The sequence below is a fragment of the Fistularia commersonii genome, chromosome 10 (assembly GCF_037954325.1).
Source record: "Fistularia commersonii isolate RoL2024-O1a breed Wild chromosome 10, RoL_Fcom_v1.0, whole genome shotgun sequence".
Lineage (NCBI taxonomy): Eukaryota > Metazoa > Chordata > Actinopteri > Syngnathiformes > Fistulariidae > Fistularia > Fistularia commersonii.
Window position 1 is genome coordinate 14667772 of NC_141293.1, and position 18285 is coordinate 14686056.

Genomic DNA, 18285 nt, shown 5'->3' on the forward strand with positions numbered 1-18285 from the left:
AGTCTGGCAAAATCCTACTTGCGATATACTATTTGTGCTAGTTACAGTGTTTATTTTGGTCACTGTGATTGCTGAATGAATCGGGGCCAATGCTGCTGAGGAGTCCTGATGTGTGTGTCTTAAACCACCTTTACCAACTTCCAGAGAGCAGAAGGGTGACTCTGTGGGGTCAAATTCCAAAAAACAACACATTTAGATGCCATCTCTTAAATTGGGGAAGCAAAACTGGCAATTTATTGAACTGGGAGGGATGTATTGAATTCTGGACTTAAAAATGGACGCTGGGGCCTTGAGGAAGTGCAAGGTCAAGGCTAAAAGTCTTGTTGTGGAAATTTTTTGGAGGCATCTTTAAGAAAGTTGGTGAATAACAAAGAATGGTCAGAATGGTTTTTGGATGTTTATTTTTGAGGCCCCAAAATGTACAAGCCTCACAGAGTACAGAGTAATCTGCAGCAGAATACCAAGAACACATGGCGGGACTGAATTTTTATGCATAAAGAGGTGGTGATTCTTCTTGAAGGGCACATTGCATCAGTCAATCCACAGTTGATCCAGCGGACCACACCTTGTTCTGAATACATGCAACCTTTTTGATTTCTTGATTCCTCTTCCCATGTGAGTCTCCACTGAGAGTATAGATGCTGGTTTAGATAATAAGAATCGTTTGACACAGAAGCATAATTTCACAAAAAAAGAATAAATAAAATCCCATGACAGTCTCCTTCAACAAGGCCACAGGGAATCTGAAGAGGTTTTCTGGGCCAAAGCTCAGGACAATCCTCTTCGCTGACTTCTATTTGGCTACATTAATGGTTTTTGTGATCACGGCCGTTAATAGCATAAAGTGTACTTCTAAAAAGTCAAAAATCTTCTTCCTCTCCTCACAGCTTGGCCCTCCCTTCCTCAGATCAAACTGCCAGATGCACAGATGATTATTCCCAGCTGTTTTTGGAGAAGCGGGGCGCCGGTGGGTGAACCCCCCGGGGCCCTTAAGTGCACCACGCAGTCCCGGTCTTACCGGGACGCCCGCGGCTCCGTTCGGTCCCGCCCGGCTCCGTCTCTGGGCGGGACGCGTCACAGGACATATGACGTTCGGAAAGTGAAAGTTAAGTGAAACGAAGGATTCCGATCAGAGCCCTACGCCTTCGTCTCCACCACCTGCAACCTCAGTTTCACCTCCAACTCCCCACCGACATGGGGGTTAGAGGGCTGACCAAGATGGTCAACTCGCACCCGGAGCTCCTCCGGGACGTGCACTTCAGGGGCGAGCGGCTCCTGATCGATGGCGACAACCTGAAGCACGTTCTCTACAACGAGTCCGGTAGGACCGGGGACCGTAACCGTCATTGTCGATCATATGATCGCTTGATGCATGCTTGAAATCACGGCCTCTAACAGAGCAGCAGTCCCCTTTGGACTGACATATTCTAGTAATCCTGTTACAATCGATCATCTATGTAATGAATAAAAGAGGAAATTACCCATTCACTGACTGCAACATTTAATTCATCCCTTCATTAACTGAAACATGAATGAATCCGTCCACCGACGAACTCATGAATGCATTCTTTTATTTCTTAAAACATTAATTTATCCGTACCTCGGCTACTTTGTTGGTTCATCAATTCATTCGCTGAAACTATAAATGATTCTTTTTAATTAATTAATCCCCTTGGCGTAAATTCGTTCTATGCAATTAACCCATCAGGGATGAACCATGAGCGGTAGGCTGCCGTCCACCAGTTAGGGTTCAGTGTTTTGCTCAACAGCACTTCGACACACCAGGAGGAGCCGGGAATCAGACCAGGAAAGTTTGGTTCCCATGGCGATTGCTCTACATCCTGCGCCACGCCGCCCCAGATAGTATCTTATGTCTATAAAATTGTTATATGTTCTCCTCTGCACAGCATTGTATCCTTATCAACATTAAAGAAAGAAAGAAACATATACCAACTTGCAACGAAGAATAATTATATTACCATTCATTAACGCAACAGTGCTCGTTGGTTTACTGAAGTAGCTTTGACAAAGCGGGATGATTGTTGGGAATATTCGACACCTTTTCGCTGAAATAACTCGAGTGGCTTATCGGCATAGTAGGGGTGTAACGTCTGGGTGTCACCTTCATTTATTTGGCTTCATGCTGCCAGCATTTTTAGACACAGTAAACACACCGGCCATTCCTCATCTCCCACCTGTTAAATATTTTTCATGGTGTCTCTTGAGGGTTTGTTCACTTCACGTCCTATCTCCTGCTCTTTGGCATGTGTGCGCGCTTAAAAAGATGAGAGAGGCCTGTAATTTTCATCATTGGTACACTTCAACTATGACGGACAGAATGAGGAAAAAAAATCTAGAATATCACATTGTCTGATTTTAAAGAATTGATTTGCAAATGATGGTGGAAAATAAGTATTTGGTCAATAACAGAAGTTCATCGCATTACTTTGTTATATACCCTTTGTTGGCAATGACAGAGGTCAAACATTTTCGGTAAATTTACACAAGGTTTCCACACACTCTCGCTGGTATTTTGGCCCATTCCTCCAAGCAGATCTCCTCTAGAGGTTGAATAGATATATATATATATATGTATGTGTGTATATATATATATATATATATATATATATATATATATATAAGTTTTATGGCCCTCCCCACTCTCTTATTAACCTTCCCATACTTTTATAAACACTTCCTATACAATTGTCACAAATGCGCCCTTGGAGAGTAACACTACAAGCAGCAATCTCAGATCAATGTGAAATGGACAAGGTGAGATGCTGAATGCCTGCTGCTCCTGGGAGGTGAGCCAATCACATGAGCCGAGGATACAGAACACAATACCCCGGATGCCCCCCCCCCCCCCCCCAAATGCTTATTTTCCATAAAAAGTGAAATCTATCCATCCATCTATCTTCTTCCGCTTATGTGGGAGAAGAGAAGGCAGCAGAGAAGCCCAGACCTCCCTCTCCCTTGCCACCTGGTCCAGCTCCTCTGGGGGATCTCGCATAGTCGCTCCAGCATGTCCTGGTGTTTCCCAGGGCCTCCTCTTACTTGGTTATGCCCGTTTCACCGTCTGAGTCCTCTCCACATGGCAGAGCAGCGACTCTACTCTGAGCCCCTTCTGTATGGCTGAGGTCTTCACCCTATCTCCAAGGGAGAGCGTGGCCACCCTGAGGAGAAACCTCATTTCAGCCACATGGATCTATGACCTTGTTCTTTCCGTCACGACCCACAGGTGAGGGCAGGAACGGAGATCCACTGGTAAATTGAGAGCTTTGCTTTTTGGGTCAGCTCCCTCTTCACCAGGACAGACCGGGGCAGTCACGTCACTGCTGACGCTTCACTGATCCACCTGTCCATCTCCTGTTCCATCCTTCCCTCACTTGTGAACAAGACCCCAAGATACCTGAATTGCTCCACTCGGGGCAGGACCTCCTCCCGAACCCACAGTGGGCACTCCACCCATTTCCGTCTGGGAACCGTGCTCTTGGATTTGGAGGTGCCAAGCTTGATCCCCGTCGCCTCACAGTCAGCCGTGAGCTGCTCCGGCTCTTGCCGAAAAGCTTCCGGAAATCTACTCAGGAATACCAGTCCCACCACAGTGCGAGTTCTACCTATTGATGAATGGCTGCTGTCGGGGCTGGCAAAGGTTAGCTGAAGGTTGTCTCTGTCTGCCTACCTGATCAGACCACTGCTGCAGATGTATCATCTAAACCCCAGAGTGTAGAAGAAGTCTGGTCAATGACAGTTGTTTGATTTAGCCCATTATAATTTGGGGATTTAAATTTTAAAAGAAAACCAAGTCAGAAGCCTTCCACATTTCCCGTAGACATTCTTCTTTCTTCTTCTTCCTCTCGCTCCTCCTGCTTCTCTCGCTCCTCCTGCTCCACAACAAGAGTCTGTGTCCCCTGAGTACAATCTCTTCTCTGGTGTGTTCCACCAGGTCTGGACCAGAACCACGGGGGGGAGTATGAGGGCTATGAAGCGCTGATGGAGAAGTTTGTCGATACCCTCCGTGGCTGCAAGATCTTGCCCTACGTGGTGATGGACGGGGGATTGGACATCACGCTGAAGAAGATGGATACCATCGTTCAGAGAACTGAGGAGAGACATGTGGTGGCCAACAAGATGGCGCTTGGCGGAGACAACGGCAACCTGCTCCCCCTGCTGGCGAGTGAAGTCTTTGTCCAGACACTGCAGCGGCTCGAAGTGCCGGTGGCCATGACCTTTGACGAGGCGGACCGGGAGATCGCCGCCCTGGCCCAGAGGTGGTCCTGCCCGGTCCTCTCGAACGACAGCGACTTCTTCATCTACGACCTCCCGGGGGGTTTCCTGCCCATCTCACACTTCTGCTGGGTGACGGCAAGCAGCTTTATCCCCTGTAAACGGTACAACATCAATAACCTCTGCATCCTCTTCAAGATCCAGAAGCAACTCCTGCCTGCCTTCGCATCATTGGCCGGGAACGACTATGTCAAGGTTGAACGCAAGACGCTGGCCCAAATCTGGCGCAAGAGCGCCCCAACTAACTGCGCCAAGAATGACCTCCTGGTGGGGCTGCTCTACTGGTTGAGGGACCTGATTCCTGAGGAGGTCCTGGAGAAGGTGATGGCACTGATGGGAGATGAGCTGACTGCGGAGCAGCGGGAGGCCCTGAAGCATTCCTGGATGCTGAGCATGAAGGAGTACCAGCTCCCCCCTTCCTCCCTGGAGAGCTTCTTCCTGAGGGGAATCGCTCCTTCACTCCCTCCAGATCATGTAATGTCACCCTTTACCACCAGGCGTCCCTCCAGAGCGGGAGGTCTGGGTCACCTGTGTCCTCCTCCTCGGTTGTTTTTTGTATCTTCCACTGCTCCACTTGACAGCTCCGCCCCCCCAGAGCTGCCGTTGGTCAGGGTTCGGACATCGGAAAGTCCATTAGTCTGTCCGTCCTAACAGAGCTATGTATCCGCCATGTCCGCTGCCCGGTAACCGTGGTGTCTTCTGTCCAACAAGGTCCTGGTCCCAGACTGGATGCAGCTCCTTATGACTGAGGCCCGGCTCACAAGCCGATTCTTGGACGTGCTGCGGCTGCAAATTATCAGCCTCCGCATCATGGTGGCCCACAGAGACCAGCCCTGCCCTCACCTGATCTCCAGGCCCCTGCGCCAAGTGATGTACGGGCTCCTGTTTGGCCCCGAGGGGGGCCAAGTCAAGGAGCTGGAGACGGGAGGCTCCTGTCTGAAGTCCGTCATGGTTGAGTCCCGGAGGACCTCCAGTGGTCAGCATCTCAGGCTGAGGACACTGAACCAGGTGAGCAGATGGAGACCACCTGACAGCAGCTCCTGGAAGTCAACCCTCGGGGAAGATCTCAGTTCTTCACCGCACTCATAAGATAATCAGAATATGGGGCCTCAGAACCGCCCCAGAGCCTCAGAACCTCAGTAACCTGAAACCCCAGACACCCGGAGCCTCAGAACCTTAGAACTTCTTAACCTCTGAACCGAAGACATTACATTACATTACATTGCATTTGGCAGACGCTTTTATCCAAAGCGACTTACAATAGAGGACATAGGGACTGCAAATACACTTGCAAATACACGATGCACAGGAAATAATACCCTAAGACTACCTGAGAACCCCTGGAACCCCCTGGTGATGCTTCTGCCCCCCCGGCCTCCCTGACCGCTGCCGTGCTCCTGTCTCCAGGTGTGTGTTAGCAAGCGGCTGCAGGTGCTCCTGGACGCTCTGCAGGTGCCCCCCAAGTGCCTGGAGCCGCTGCCCGCTCAGCTGCGCCTCCTAGTGGCTGCGACCTGCTTCTGGTACCAACATACACAGCCCTCTACGGACCTGCTCCATGCCTTGCTGATGATGGTCATCTACATGTACACGCATCCTGGAAAGCATCCTGGTGTGTGTGTGTGTGTGTGTGTGTGTGTGTGTGTGTGTGTGTACGGGGGGGCACTCACACACACACACATATTGACTAACACACCTACATAAGCACCCACACACAGACCACACGGCTGACTGACACACATGCACACAGACTGACAGACACGCACACACTCACACACAGACTGAATGACACACATGCACACAGACTCACACACAGACACAGAAACACACATGCACACATACAAAGACTGACAAACAGACACACACACACACACACACACACACAGAAACACACAAAGACTTAGACACACACAGTCACACGCACACAGACTCATACAGACACAGAAACGTATTAGGATTTTACATTACATTAGTCATTTGTGGTCGCTTTTAACCAAAGCGACTCACAGTGAACCCAGGACCTCATTCATGGTCATATATACATTAGTGATTCATCCGAGGGCGTCAGATGAATGAGCGGGTCAGTATCAAATGTGTGTTTTGCTGTCCTCTGTAGCCGATTGGGACCAACATTGTTTGGAGTGTCCCGGGCTGAATAAGCACGTGCGCCACGCCATCAACCAGTGGCAGTCCTGCCTGTTGGAGAGCCTCCACTTCAACCAGCTGCTGCTGAAGCCGCTGGAGGAGCCGCAGGTGGCCCGGTGAGCCCGCCGCAGCCAGGAGGGCAGGGGAGTCTGGCTGTACGAGTGTGACCTTTGACCTTCTGCTCCAGGTGCTTCGAGGGGGCGATGATGTGCTTTCTGGTCCGCAGGACCCCCAAGGACTTTCTGAAGAACAACCCCGACGCTGTCGACCACTTCGACGCCCTGCTGGCCGTCGTCCAACGCCAAGCGTGTCCGGTTCCCTCCACCAAGACTCAGCCTCCCTCGAGAAAGTCTCAACCCCTGGATCCCGTCAGCCACAAGTTCAGGCAGCTGCAATCTGAGTTTGAGGCGGAGATGAGTGAGGAGGCTGAAGGAGGGGGGGACTGGCCGGGGGACCCCCAGCCGCAGTTCAAGATGCGATACAAGAAGGACAGGAAGCAGGTCCTCTTGCCCTGGTAAACAGACTAAGTTTTAACATGGCTAAATTTGCTGGTATATCAAGTGTTCAGCTCAGCTTTTTACAATCTGCTCAGGTCTGTCAGCATCACATTCAGAGGTTTTCTACAATTCTATTTGGTTCAATAATTGTAAGATTTGCATGAGTGACATGCTAACAGGTATTAGCGATCAGCGAGGGAATAAACAGCTGATTGTGTTGGATTCTTGGGCCCAAGCGAGCCGCCAAGAAGCTTGGCCTCTGAACTCACTCTGCTGGCCCTTGAGATTTTCAATCCTAACCGAATTTGATCCATTTTTGAGCGATTGGCCAGAAAATGAGAGAGTGGTTCTGATCACTTAGCACTCATTCTAGTCACTGTATATATCAGAATACGCTGCCACATTCTGAAAATGAAAAGCCATTACTGCTATTGCCCATTCATTTGCAAATATGATAATGTCTAATTGTAATCTCATCACAATTTGCCAGGGTATATTTTAAATATGAAATCCTTAAATGCCTTCTTCTTCTTCTTTCGGCTTTTCCCTTCAGGGGTCGCCACAATGAGTCAACGTTCTCCATCTAACCCTATTCTCTGTATCCTCCTCTCTCACACCAACTACCTTCATATCCTCTCTCACTACGTCTATAAATCTCCTCTTTGGTCTTCCTCGAGATCGCTTGCCTGGCAGCTCCAATTCCAGCATCTGTCTACCAATATATTCACTATCCCTCCTCTGTATGTGACCGAACCATCTCAGTCTGGCTTCTCTGACCTTCTCTCCAAAACATCTAACATGTGCCGTCCCTCTGATAGACTCATTCCTGATCCTATCCATCCTGGTCACTCCTAAAGAGAACCTCAACATCTTCATCTCTGCAACCTCTAGTTCTGCCTGCTGTCTTTTGGTCATTGTAACAGTTTCTACTCCATACATCATCGCTGGTCTCACCACTGTCTTGTCCATCTTTCCTTTTATTCTGGCTGATAGTCTTCTATCACATAGTACCCCTGACACTTTTATGAAATCTTAAATGTATTTTTTTTAACCTGTATTATGTCATAGAATGATCGTCCTGAAAAGGGAAATTGAAATGCACATTGAATGACTTATTACTCATTTCAGTTTTGAGTAAAAATATGCTGCCACGCTCTGAAAATGAAAAAGCATTCTGTTAATGGGTTTTAAAATGAATGATGATAGCTATATCCTTCCATACAAAGGAGCCAGGATTTCTTTGTGGGTGAGGCGCACCGCGGAAATCCTCAGCGTTGATCATCTTCTCTTAATACGATCTTTGTGCAGGCCAGACGGAACTTTCTGGCATGGAGAAAGCGCAGGAAGTGGCGCTCCAATTTCAAAATAAAAGCATCGCGTAAAGCGGATGCTTTATTTTGATCAATGGCTGGAGAAATGGGCCTTCACACACACATCCATCTGGATCATTCTCCACACATTGAACCACACCATTTCACTTTTTCTGCATTTGTGTTTTCATTTTGTATTTTATTTTCCTGCCGAGTCCACTCGCCGACACTTCATTTGAGAAGATGTGGGATTTGGAAAAAAAGGTAAGAAGGTGACTTCCGGTCTCTGCTTTTATTTTGAAAGACCCGACCGGAAGTGTGCCGTTTGATTCATGTGACATGGTGGACTCGGCGCTGTCAGCGAGCGGCGCTCCTCGGCGGGACTTCACGGAAGATGCTGAAGAACCGGGAGCCTTTGGTGAGTTTCGCCCCGGTGACCGGCGAGGACCGGCGGCTCCCGGCGGAGCGGGAAGCAGGCAGGCAAACACGCAGGCAGGCAGCTGGGCGGGCGGGGTAGCGACGACCCACTCGACGCCGACGCTCCGGAGCCGGAGGCGGTCAACCGGCCGCAAAGGGGGGCGGACGGCGGCTGAGATAGCGAGCCGCCCGGGGGGCGTCGAGCCGTCGCCAGTGCTGGAGGGGTCACCGTGGCCGGATGTCGTCGTCCGGCCAATCCGGCCGCGGCGGCCCGGCGCGTCCTTCCGGGTCCTGCTAGCTGTCCGGCGGTCGGAAGGCTAGCTAGCTACACGCGCGGAGCGGTGGGACGGAAGGCCGCCGAGGGCCGTCCGGTTCACCGGGAAACGGGACACACCGGGAAGGGAGGAGGGGAGACCTGGAACATACCGGAGACGAACAGCCGCTGTCCTCCCGGAGGACCTGGCAACAGAGCCGCGGAGCTCCTGGACCTTCAAAATAAAGGCGACATCCCATAATAACCCCGCAGTAAGTGGAGCAGGTCGCCGAAGAATTCTCGAGAACTCCATCCAAACATTTCGGCGAGCTCCGGGATGAGCCATCTCGGAAGACCTCCAGGGCAACGGGGAAAGCACACACACACACACACACACACACACACACACACACACACACACACACACACACACACGCAGGGGACTTGAAGATGGAGGTGGATTGGATTTTCTGAAGGAGGCTGCCTGACAGGTGAAGGAGCTGGTCTTCTTCAAATGACCTGGCTGGATGTGACCACAGGTTCTCCTGGATCCAGGGACGGGCCTGAGGTCCGTCTGAAAAGCACCTCAACCTGAACTTCAGGCTGCACCTCGGAGGTCTGCTGACTTTAGATGTTTCTCATTCTTCATGTCAGCAGTCTGTCCTCCGCTCCTTCGCCAAGTCCAGTCCAGCTGGTCTAAAGGTGGAGCCACTGTGGACTCCACCCTCCCGGACCTTTTCAACCGCCCTGGTTATCCGGCTGGATACATGTGGTTGGAGGAGGGTTTACAGCTTCCAGGTTCAAAGTCTCTGAGCCTCGGTGGAAACACCCGGGCCTCGGAGAAGACACGCAACCTCGGAGGAGACATCCGTGCATGGTGGAAAACATCTGAAACATGAACCTTCCCACTGGCGTTCTGCTGGCTGCTCTCCGACAGGCTGTGCTGGTCTGGTTACCCACCTGGACGTCTCTCCTCGGAGCTTCCCTCGGTGAAGAGGGTCACGTGACGTCTGGGGGCGGGGGTTGTTTTCTTAATCCTCTGTGTCAGTGGAGAACTTTGGGTCCAAATGCAGCGCCTGACAAATCCACTGCTTGATCACACTCACTTCCTGTCAAGGGAGATTGACTTCCTGTGGTCGGGGGAGTCCTCCCATCCTATAGGGGCCGGAGTTTGACTCCAGAATCCACAACTAATCCAGTCTAATCACTCAATCCTTTGTGTGTATGTGTGTGTGTGTGTGTGTGTGTGTGTGTGTGTGTGTGTGTGTGTGTGTGTGTGTGTGTGTGTGTGTGCGCGAGCCACTCTAATCTAGCTAGTAGCCGTGGAGTGTTAGCGCCCGGTGCTCAGGTCCGCAATTGGGCATCTGCAACACGTCAAGGGGGTGTCTCCTCCTTCCTCTCCTCACGTCTGTCTCCAGCAGTTCAGGTGAAGGTTCAGTTCAGGTCACATCGTCACAAACCAGACGTTCACCTCTAAGGGCAGGATGGTCTTGGGACACGAGTATGTGTGTCTGTCTGTGTGTGCGTGTGTGCGCGCGCATGGGCGTGTGCGAGCAGCCGAAGGGAACAGTTGTGAAATGTGGAGAATCTGCCAGTGTTCATGGAGATACCTTGGCGATTCTTCGAGAGGTTTGACAAAACAGCGAACCTGTCGATCCGGTTGGCACGCTGTCGTCTGTGGCTACAAGGAATTCACTGACCTCAATGCAAATGATTGTCTGTCTGTATGCGTGTTTGTCTTTCCCAGAGACAGGCCTACAGTGACGATGACAACATGGTGCCCGTTTTAACCTCCAAAAAAGCCAGTGAACTGCCTGTCAACGAGGTGGTGTGTGTTCTGCAGGTACGACCTCCCTCCCCCCCGCCACACACACACCTGGGCCTCCTTCACACTTACACACAAGCTGCATTTTAACACCAGCATTCACAGAAAATTCACTTCAAATAACAACTCTCTCATTTTTGTGTATTTGTCTGTGTGTGTGTGTGTGTGTGTGTGTGTTGCAGGCCGACCTGCAGCAGGGTCTGACCCGAGGAGAGGTGGGCCGCAGGAGGAACTATCATGGCTGGAATGAGTTCGACATCAGCGAGGAGGAGCCTCTATGGAGGAAGTACATCTGCCAGGTGAGCGCAGGGCGACGGATGAGCAGCAGGCCCCAGCGGGCCCTGACCCCCCCAGGCCCCAGTGAACAGTACCTGCTTACACGGGCCAAGGTTCTGGCTTAACACGGTCGTTCCCCTGCTGGAGATATAGCTGGTACTTCAAGAGGAGTATGCACTACATCCTGTACTTGTACACAGAATGAATATGTACCGCAGTACCAGAACTATTAGGAACAGTAGGAGTACACACTTAATCCTGGACTGGTACACAGTATTAGTACATACTGCAGCACCAGAACTTTTTAGTCAGTGTAGCAGTGCTGGTACCGCAGTGTGTACTCCTACTCAGTAGGAGTACAGGCTCAGTTTGTACTGGTATTGCAGTGTGTACTGCTAGTGTAGTGTGTGAAACTGCAGCATATACTAGTAGTGCAGCATGCACTGGTTCCCAGTAGGAGTACAGGCTCAGTGTGTACTGGTAGCGCAGTGTGTAGTGGTATTGCAGTGTGTGCAGGCAGTGTATTGTGTTTGGTGTGTGTGAGGCCTGTGATTGGCCGGTCTGACAAACGCCTCCTCTCCGGTCCAGTTCAAGGATCCCCTCATCCTGCTGCTGCTGGCGTCGGCTGTCATCAGCATCCTCATGCACCAGTTTGACGACGCCATTAGCATCACTGTGGTGAGTCCGCTGCTCCTTCTCCAGCTCCGAGGAGGAGCTGAGTTGCCCTCGAACGATCGGTTCTTCTCAGAGATTCCAACTGACCCCGTGTCTCCCTCAGGCCATCATCATCGTGGTGACGGTTGCCTTCGTCCAGGTGAGTCACATGACCCTGTGACCTCAGACTGGGGCTGGCTCTGATTGGCTGGCGGCTTGCCCCGGAGACACTGCTGCAGGACTGCAGCTGCCCCACCACCTCTCTGTGTGTGTGTGTGTGTGTGTGTGTGTGTGTGTGTGTGTGTGTGTGTGTGTGTTTGCACGGAGTATGTAATGTTTGTGAGTATGCAGTATGTTGTGTTGACCTGTGTGTGTGTGCGCGCATTTCCAGGAGTACCGGTCTGAGAAGTCTCTGGAGGAGCTGGGGAAGCTGGTACCTCCTCAGTGTCACTGGTGAGTGTGCCTCCACCTCTTCTTCTGTGGGTGTTTCAGCTGCTGAGCTCTCTCTCGCCCCCAGTGTCCGTGAGGGGAAGCTGGAGCAGCTGCTGGCCCGGGAGCTGGTCCCCGGGGACACGGTGTGCCTGTCCGTGGGGGAGCGCGTCCCCGCAGACCTTCGCCTCTTCGAGGTAACATTCCCTCGCCTCGCGTAGAACCAGGGGAGACCTCTGGGTCCCCCTGACCTTCCTCCCCCCTCCTCCAGGCCACCGACCTGTCTGTGGACGAGTCCAGCCTGACGGGGGAGACTGCCCCCTGCTCCAAGTCCACGGCTCCCCAGTCCCCGTCCTCCAACGGGGACATCGCCTCCCGCGGCAACATCGCCTTCATGGGGACGCTGGTCCGCTGCGGGAAGGCCAAGGTACCCCATGAATGCCACGTCCTGTCGCCCTGCACAGCTGCCAGTCTGTCTCTCACACGTCTGTCTGTCCTGCTCAGGGCATCGTCATTGGAACTGGAGAGAGCTCCGAGTTCGGGGAGGTCTTCAAAATGATGCAAGCAGAGGAGGTACAGCATGCTTCTGCTGTGCGTGTGCGTGCGCGCGCGCTTATGTGTGTGTGTGTGTGAGAGCCCTGACACACAGTCTGTCTGTCCAAAGGCTCCAAAGACGCCCCTGCAGAAGAGCATGGACCTCCTGGGGAAGCAGCTCTCCCTCTACTCCTTCTGTATCATAGGTCTGACACACACACATTACTGCACACACTTCTTCATGATTGATCTGACACACACACACACACACACACCTTCTAAATCATTGGTCAACCACACACACTCTTGCCTGATGATTGTGTGTTGTGTGTGGGTCAGGGGTCATCATGGTGGTGGGATGGCTGCAGGGGAAGAGGATCCTGGACATGTTCACCATCGGGGTCAGGTACTGTCAGGAGTGTGTGTGTGTGTGTGTGTGTTTGTGTGTCAGTGAATGATTAAGCATGCAGCTAAACTTCTTATCAGGCAGTGTTTTTGATGAGTACACACTGATTGACCTTTGATCCCTATGTGTGTCACGTGAATGAATGTTTTCAGTTCATGTGTCTCAGCATGTCTTCCCGTCTTCAGATATCTCTTACTTGTGTATAAGTTGGTCCTAAAGATGGGTGACCCCCCTCTGGCCCCCCCAATATGCCCCTCCCCGCAGCTTGGCGGTGGCGGCCATTCCCGAGGGGCTTCCCATCGTGGTGACCGTGACACTGGCACTGGGCGTGATGAGGATGGTGAAGAAGAATGCCATTGTCAAGAAGTTACCCATTGTGGAGACTCTAGGTGACCACATTTTCTGAGCGTGTGTGTGTGAGTGTGTATGAGCGTGTGTGTGTGAGACAGCTGTGCTTCTCCATCTGACAGGCTGTTGTAACGTGATCTGCTCCGACAAGACGGGAACACTGACCAAGAACGAGATGACGGTCACTCAAGTGTTCACGTCAGACGGCCTGCATGCCGAGGTATGAAGCAGACACACACACACACACACAAACACCCACGCTCATCCATCTGTAAAACAGCAGTAGCAAGTTCTCTGAAGGTCTGAAGGGTGGTTTGAGACGGATGTTGCTGTGGAACCAGGTGACCGGCGTGGGCTACAATGGAGCAGGAGAGGTGCTGCTAGACGGAGAGGTGGTGCACGGCTTCTCCTGCCCTTCTATCAGCAAGGTTGTGGAGGTGAGGAACCTTCTGGACTTCTACTGAGCGGCTGCTGCGGACACCTGGTCTTCACCATAAATGTGTTTGTGGTTTCAGGTGGGCTGTGTGTGTAATGACTCGGTCATCAGGAACCAGACACTGCTGGGGCGACCCACGGAGGGAGCTCTCATCGCCCTCGCCATGAAGGTCTCACACACACACACACACACACACACACACACACACACACATAGTATGGTTAACTCATTGCATCTCAAATAATGGGGCAATGCCGGGGGGATGCATGCTCATGGTGTAGTATTAACTCTATAGTGTATATTCCTTTTTTTTTGTACTGAGCATGTGCACACACACACACAGCACAAAGCAGGAAATATGATGTGCAGTGAGCAAACCCTCAAGAGACACCAAGGAAAAATATTTAACAGGGATGGATAAGAAAGGCGGTGAGACGGAGATAATGAGACAAACGAAAGTCACCCGAAACTTAAGACAAGGGAATATGATGAAGCGTATCTAGCACTTGGCGCTTTAATTAAGTTATTCTTTGTTGGAAGTTGATCTATATTTTTTTCTTTAATGTTAATAAGGATACAATGTTGTTTAGAGTTGTACATATAACAATCTGGCAGACATGATACTGTTTTTAGTTGCGGTGGAGAGTGGGGTGACACAAATGTTTTCGTCTTCCTAGAGGGCGGGTAACAGAAAATAATTGAGAAGCCTGGGGTTAAGTGAACCAGCAGTAGGACAGTGACCTGATCTTCTATTGACTGGCTGATTAAAGATCCTCAAGCTGTGTCTAATCAAGTGTGTGTGTGCGTGTGGGTGCAGGTGGGGCTGGAGGGCCTGCAGCAGGAGTATGTGCGTCTGGAGGAACATCCCTTCATGTCTGAGAAGAAGTGGATGTCCGTCCGCTGTGTCCATCGTACTCAGCAGGTGGGTTACATGATCTGAACTCCACCCCACGTGCACACATATACACACACACACACACACACACACACACAATGAAGGGAACTCTGATTGTGTGTGTGTGTGTGTGTTTCAGGACAAGCCGGGGGTGTACTTCCTGAAAGGAGCTTTCGAGCAAGTCATCCGTTTCTGCAGCAGCTACAACAGCAGAGGAACTGCGCTGCCCCTGAGCCTCCAGCAGGTGGAGCTCTACCAGCAGCAGATCAGCTACATGGGCAGCGCCGGCCTCCGAGGTGAGGTTCTTGACTCCTGGAGAGGACCACGACTCTTCTGTTGACCACCTCAGACGGTCACTGACACCCCCTTCCCCCCCACAGTGCTGGCCTTTGCCTCGGGGCCAGAGATGGGCAACCTGACCTTCCTGGGGTTGGTGGGGATCATCGACCCGCCCAGGTCAGGGGTCAAGGAGGCGGTGGCCACGCTCATTGGCTCTGGCGTCGCCATCAAGATGATCACCGGCGACTCGCAGGAGACGGCCGTGTCCATCGGTGAGCAGCGGGAAGTTCGCAAAGATCAGCCATTAGCCTCCTCACCTTGGCTGAGATTTGGCAACAGCGCCTCCTGTGGCCACCCCTCTGCAGCTCAGCAGGACCTCAGGCGCTTGTATGCTAGGCTTTACGGTAATCCCTGTTCACCTGTGTGTGTGTTTGTCTGTGTGTATGTCTGCAGCCAGCCGTCTGGGTCTGAACTCCAAAGGCTGCCAGTGTTTGTCTGGGGACGAGGTGGACCATATGGACCTTCAGCAGCTGTCCCATGTGGTGTCACGGGTCAGAAACACAACCCCGCACTTGACATCTCTCAGCTGTGTGTGTCCTGCAGCTGTGTGACCTTGTGTGTGTTTGTGTGTGTGATCACAGGTCTCCGTGTTCTATCGGGCCAGTCCTCGACACAAGCTGAAGATCGTCAAGGTCTCACTCTGATTCTACACCAGCTCTCATTCAGAAGACCTCACAGCTTTTGTGTAGTGAATGCTAGTGAGAAGGTCCTCCTCCAGGATCTCGGTCCACTCAGTCCCTCCACGTGTTTTCATTGATCGTGTCTTTGAAATGACCTCTGTTACACTCATGTAATCTGCGTCATCTCTCCGCCCCCAGTCCCTCCAGAACCTTGGCGCGGTGGTGGCCATGACGGGGGACGGGGTGAATGACGCCGTGGCCCTGAAGGCGGCTGACATCGGCGTGGCCATGGGCCAGACGGGGACCGATGTCTGTAAGGAGGCGGCCGACATGATCCTGGTGGACGACGACTTCAGGACCATCATGTGAGTGGCGGCCCGGCGGTGGGCGGTGCTCAAAGGCGGCAGGCCGTCTCCACATGTGACCGTGTCCTCTGCCCACAGGTCAGCCATCGAAGAGGGGAAGGGAATCTACAACAACATTAAGAACTTCGTCCGCTTCCAGCTCAGCACGTGAGTTTTAGGCGTGGCGGGATACGCTCCAAATGGCCGACTGCGGGCACCCCAAGCCGATGACCGGCGCCGTTAATCCCCTCTCCGGCTCTTTCCTGGCCTCCAGGAGCATTGCGGCGCTGACTCTGATCTCCCTGGCCACACTGATGAACTTCCCCAACCCTCTCAACGCCATGCAGATCCTGTGGATCAACATCATCATGGACGGGCCTCCTGCCCAGAGGTGCTGCTGGCCGGGCCTCAATGCGCTGAGACCGAGGGCCAATCTGTTGACCTTTCCGTGTGTTTGTGTGTTTTCAGTCTGGGGGTGGAGCCTGTGGACCGGGACGTGATCCGAAAGCCACCTCGCAACGTGAGAGACAGCATCATCACCCGCAGCCTGATTGTCAAGGTGCTGGTGTCTGCACTCATCATCGTCTGCGGGACGCTCTTCGTCTTCTGGAGAGAGGTGTGTCCTCACCGCCGGACGGAGGACGGACATCCCGAGGATGGCCTCTGCTTCAAGCCACTTGGGAGAGCAGCAGAACCTCACCTGTGGATGTGTCTGTCTTCTAGCTGCAAGACAATGTCATCACGCCCCGGGACACCACCATGACCTTCACCTGCTTCGTCTTCTTCGACATGTTCAACGCCCTGAGCTCCCGCTCCCAGGTGAGCTCACGCAGCCTGCCAGTGATGTCATCAGACCCCTCCACCGTACTCGGCCCCTCTCAGTCACAGCGTGTGTGTGTGTGTGTATATGTGTGTGTGTAAAGACAAGGATGGTCCACGAGATGGGTCTGTGCAGCAACCGGACCTTCTGCTTCGCCGTCCTGGCCTCAATCATGGGGCAGCTGCTGGTCATCTACTTCCCCCCCTTGCAGAACATCTTCCAGACTGAAAGCCTCAGTGTTCTGGGTGAGGAACCGCCTCAGACTCCCAGACAAAACACACACCCGACCGTCGGAGGAGGTCCTCGGACCTTCTTCAGATGAGCCACACAACAGCAGCTATCTCTGTCCTTCCTGCTGACGCCGACTCTAGTCTCCCTCCCTCAGATCTACTGTTCCTGCTGGCGCTGACCTCGTCCGTCTGCATCGTGTCGGAGGCCATCAAGATGGTGGAGCGATGGCGAGGGGCCGAGAGGCCCTCCCCCACCGACCGCTTCCACGAGGTATGACCCCGTCCTTCTCACCTTCCCTCCCTGGGCGGGAGGAGGAAGAGGAGGCCCGAGGACCGATGAACTGCCGGGGACTTCTGGCGGGCGCTCCTGTCGGCACACCCGTCAAACCCACCTGACGAGACGGCCGCCGTCCGCTTTAGCCCCGCCCCCTCCCACCGGCCAGGTCCGCCTTGCCGTGACCACTACTGAGCTTTGCTTTTTTTATTACCCCTGATGTCACGGGGCCAGAGGTAGCAGCGGAGGAACTCCGGTCCGGCCTGGATTCTCCCCCTCTTCCTCCTCCTCCTCCGCCTCCTAGTGGCCAGTTGTCTCTTCTTCACCTCCTGACTTCGCGCTTCTCTTCTAATTTATGGAAACTATCTGAGGGGAAAGGACGGAGCTTCTGCGAGGACGAGGCGGCCTCTTCAGGGCGCCAGGCTAACGCTAACGACAGCCACGCCGCGGCCGTTCGCACAGGTATCTTTCCGCAGGCGGAGAGCTGCAGAGGTCTGACCGTCAGGCTTCACTTCCAGGTGGAGATGAGAGAACAATCAGTGCCCTGAAGATGGCGAAGGATTAAGATGAACGCCGGCAACCTATTCTGTGCGAAACCTGTCCTGACAAACGGGGAACCGGGGGACGGGAATCTTATTTTCTTAAGATAATTTAAACCAATCTGTCTCTGCTTTTTTAAAATCGATCTTGTTTTTGCTGTTTTCTCCTCCATTAAAGAGCAGCGTCTCCTCACCTGTTTTTAGGAGCTCCTCCAACCCAGTCGACTGCTTTGTACGTGAAATAAATGTTTTATAACTGAAGCTGTGGCCAAGCCTCTGTCTGTGGACACAAATGTCCTCATCTGCCTCAAAAGCCATCATCTGCAGCTGCAGGAGAGGTTTGTCGAGGAGACAGAAGATGCAGCACGTCTTCGTTTTTAATAGACGACCTCTGCAGTACCGGTCTT

At 52.5% G+C, this 18285-nt stretch overlaps 3 protein-coding genes across 3 annotated transcripts; all 3 read left to right on the plus strand.

Annotated features, from left to right (window-relative positions):
* The first annotated feature begins 1194 nt into the window (after nucleotides 1-1194).
* LOC147230512 (single-strand DNA endonuclease ASTE1-like) lies at nucleotides 1195-5857 on the plus strand. Its single transcript, XM_086154437.1, has 5 exons — nucleotides 1195-1321; nucleotides 3950-4764; nucleotides 5002-5298; nucleotides 5698-5742; nucleotides 5792-5857. The coding sequence occupies exons 1-5, from the start codon at nucleotides 1195-1197 to the stop codon at nucleotides 5855-5857; spliced, it is 1350 nt and encodes a 449-aa protein (XP_086010563.1).
* Nucleotides 5807-8025, plus strand: LOC147230513 (uncharacterized). Its single transcript, XM_086154449.1, has 3 exons — nucleotides 5807-5899; nucleotides 6404-6548; nucleotides 6620-8025. The coding sequence occupies exons 1-3, from the start codon at nucleotides 5857-5859 to the stop codon at nucleotides 6948-6950; spliced, it is 519 nt and encodes a 172-aa protein (XP_086010575.1). The 5' UTR covers nucleotides 5807-5856; the 3' UTR covers nucleotides 6951-8025.
* A 436-nt stretch (nucleotides 8026-8461) lies between these two features.
* On the plus strand, nucleotides 8462-18139 carry atp2c1 (ATPase secretory pathway Ca2+ transporting 1). Its single transcript, XM_086153939.1, has 27 exons — nucleotides 8462-8657; nucleotides 10657-10752; nucleotides 10917-11033; nucleotides 11599-11688; nucleotides 11789-11824; nucleotides 12056-12117; nucleotides 12182-12290; nucleotides 12365-12520; nucleotides 12598-12666; nucleotides 12758-12833; nucleotides 12967-13033; nucleotides 13298-13422; nucleotides 13504-13601; nucleotides 13723-13818; nucleotides 13897-13986; nucleotides 14635-14739; nucleotides 14852-15008; nucleotides 15093-15263; nucleotides 15445-15542; nucleotides 15633-15683; nucleotides 15870-16036; nucleotides 16115-16183; nucleotides 16290-16406; nucleotides 16484-16631; nucleotides 16739-16834; nucleotides 16939-17080; nucleotides 17221-18139. Exons 1-27 carry the CDS (start codon nucleotides 8634-8636, stop codon nucleotides 17340-17342), a joined length of 2754 nt encoding a protein of 917 aa, XP_086010065.1. The 5' UTR covers nucleotides 8462-8633; the 3' UTR covers nucleotides 17343-18139.
* Nucleotides 18140-18285: the final 146 nt, after the last annotated feature.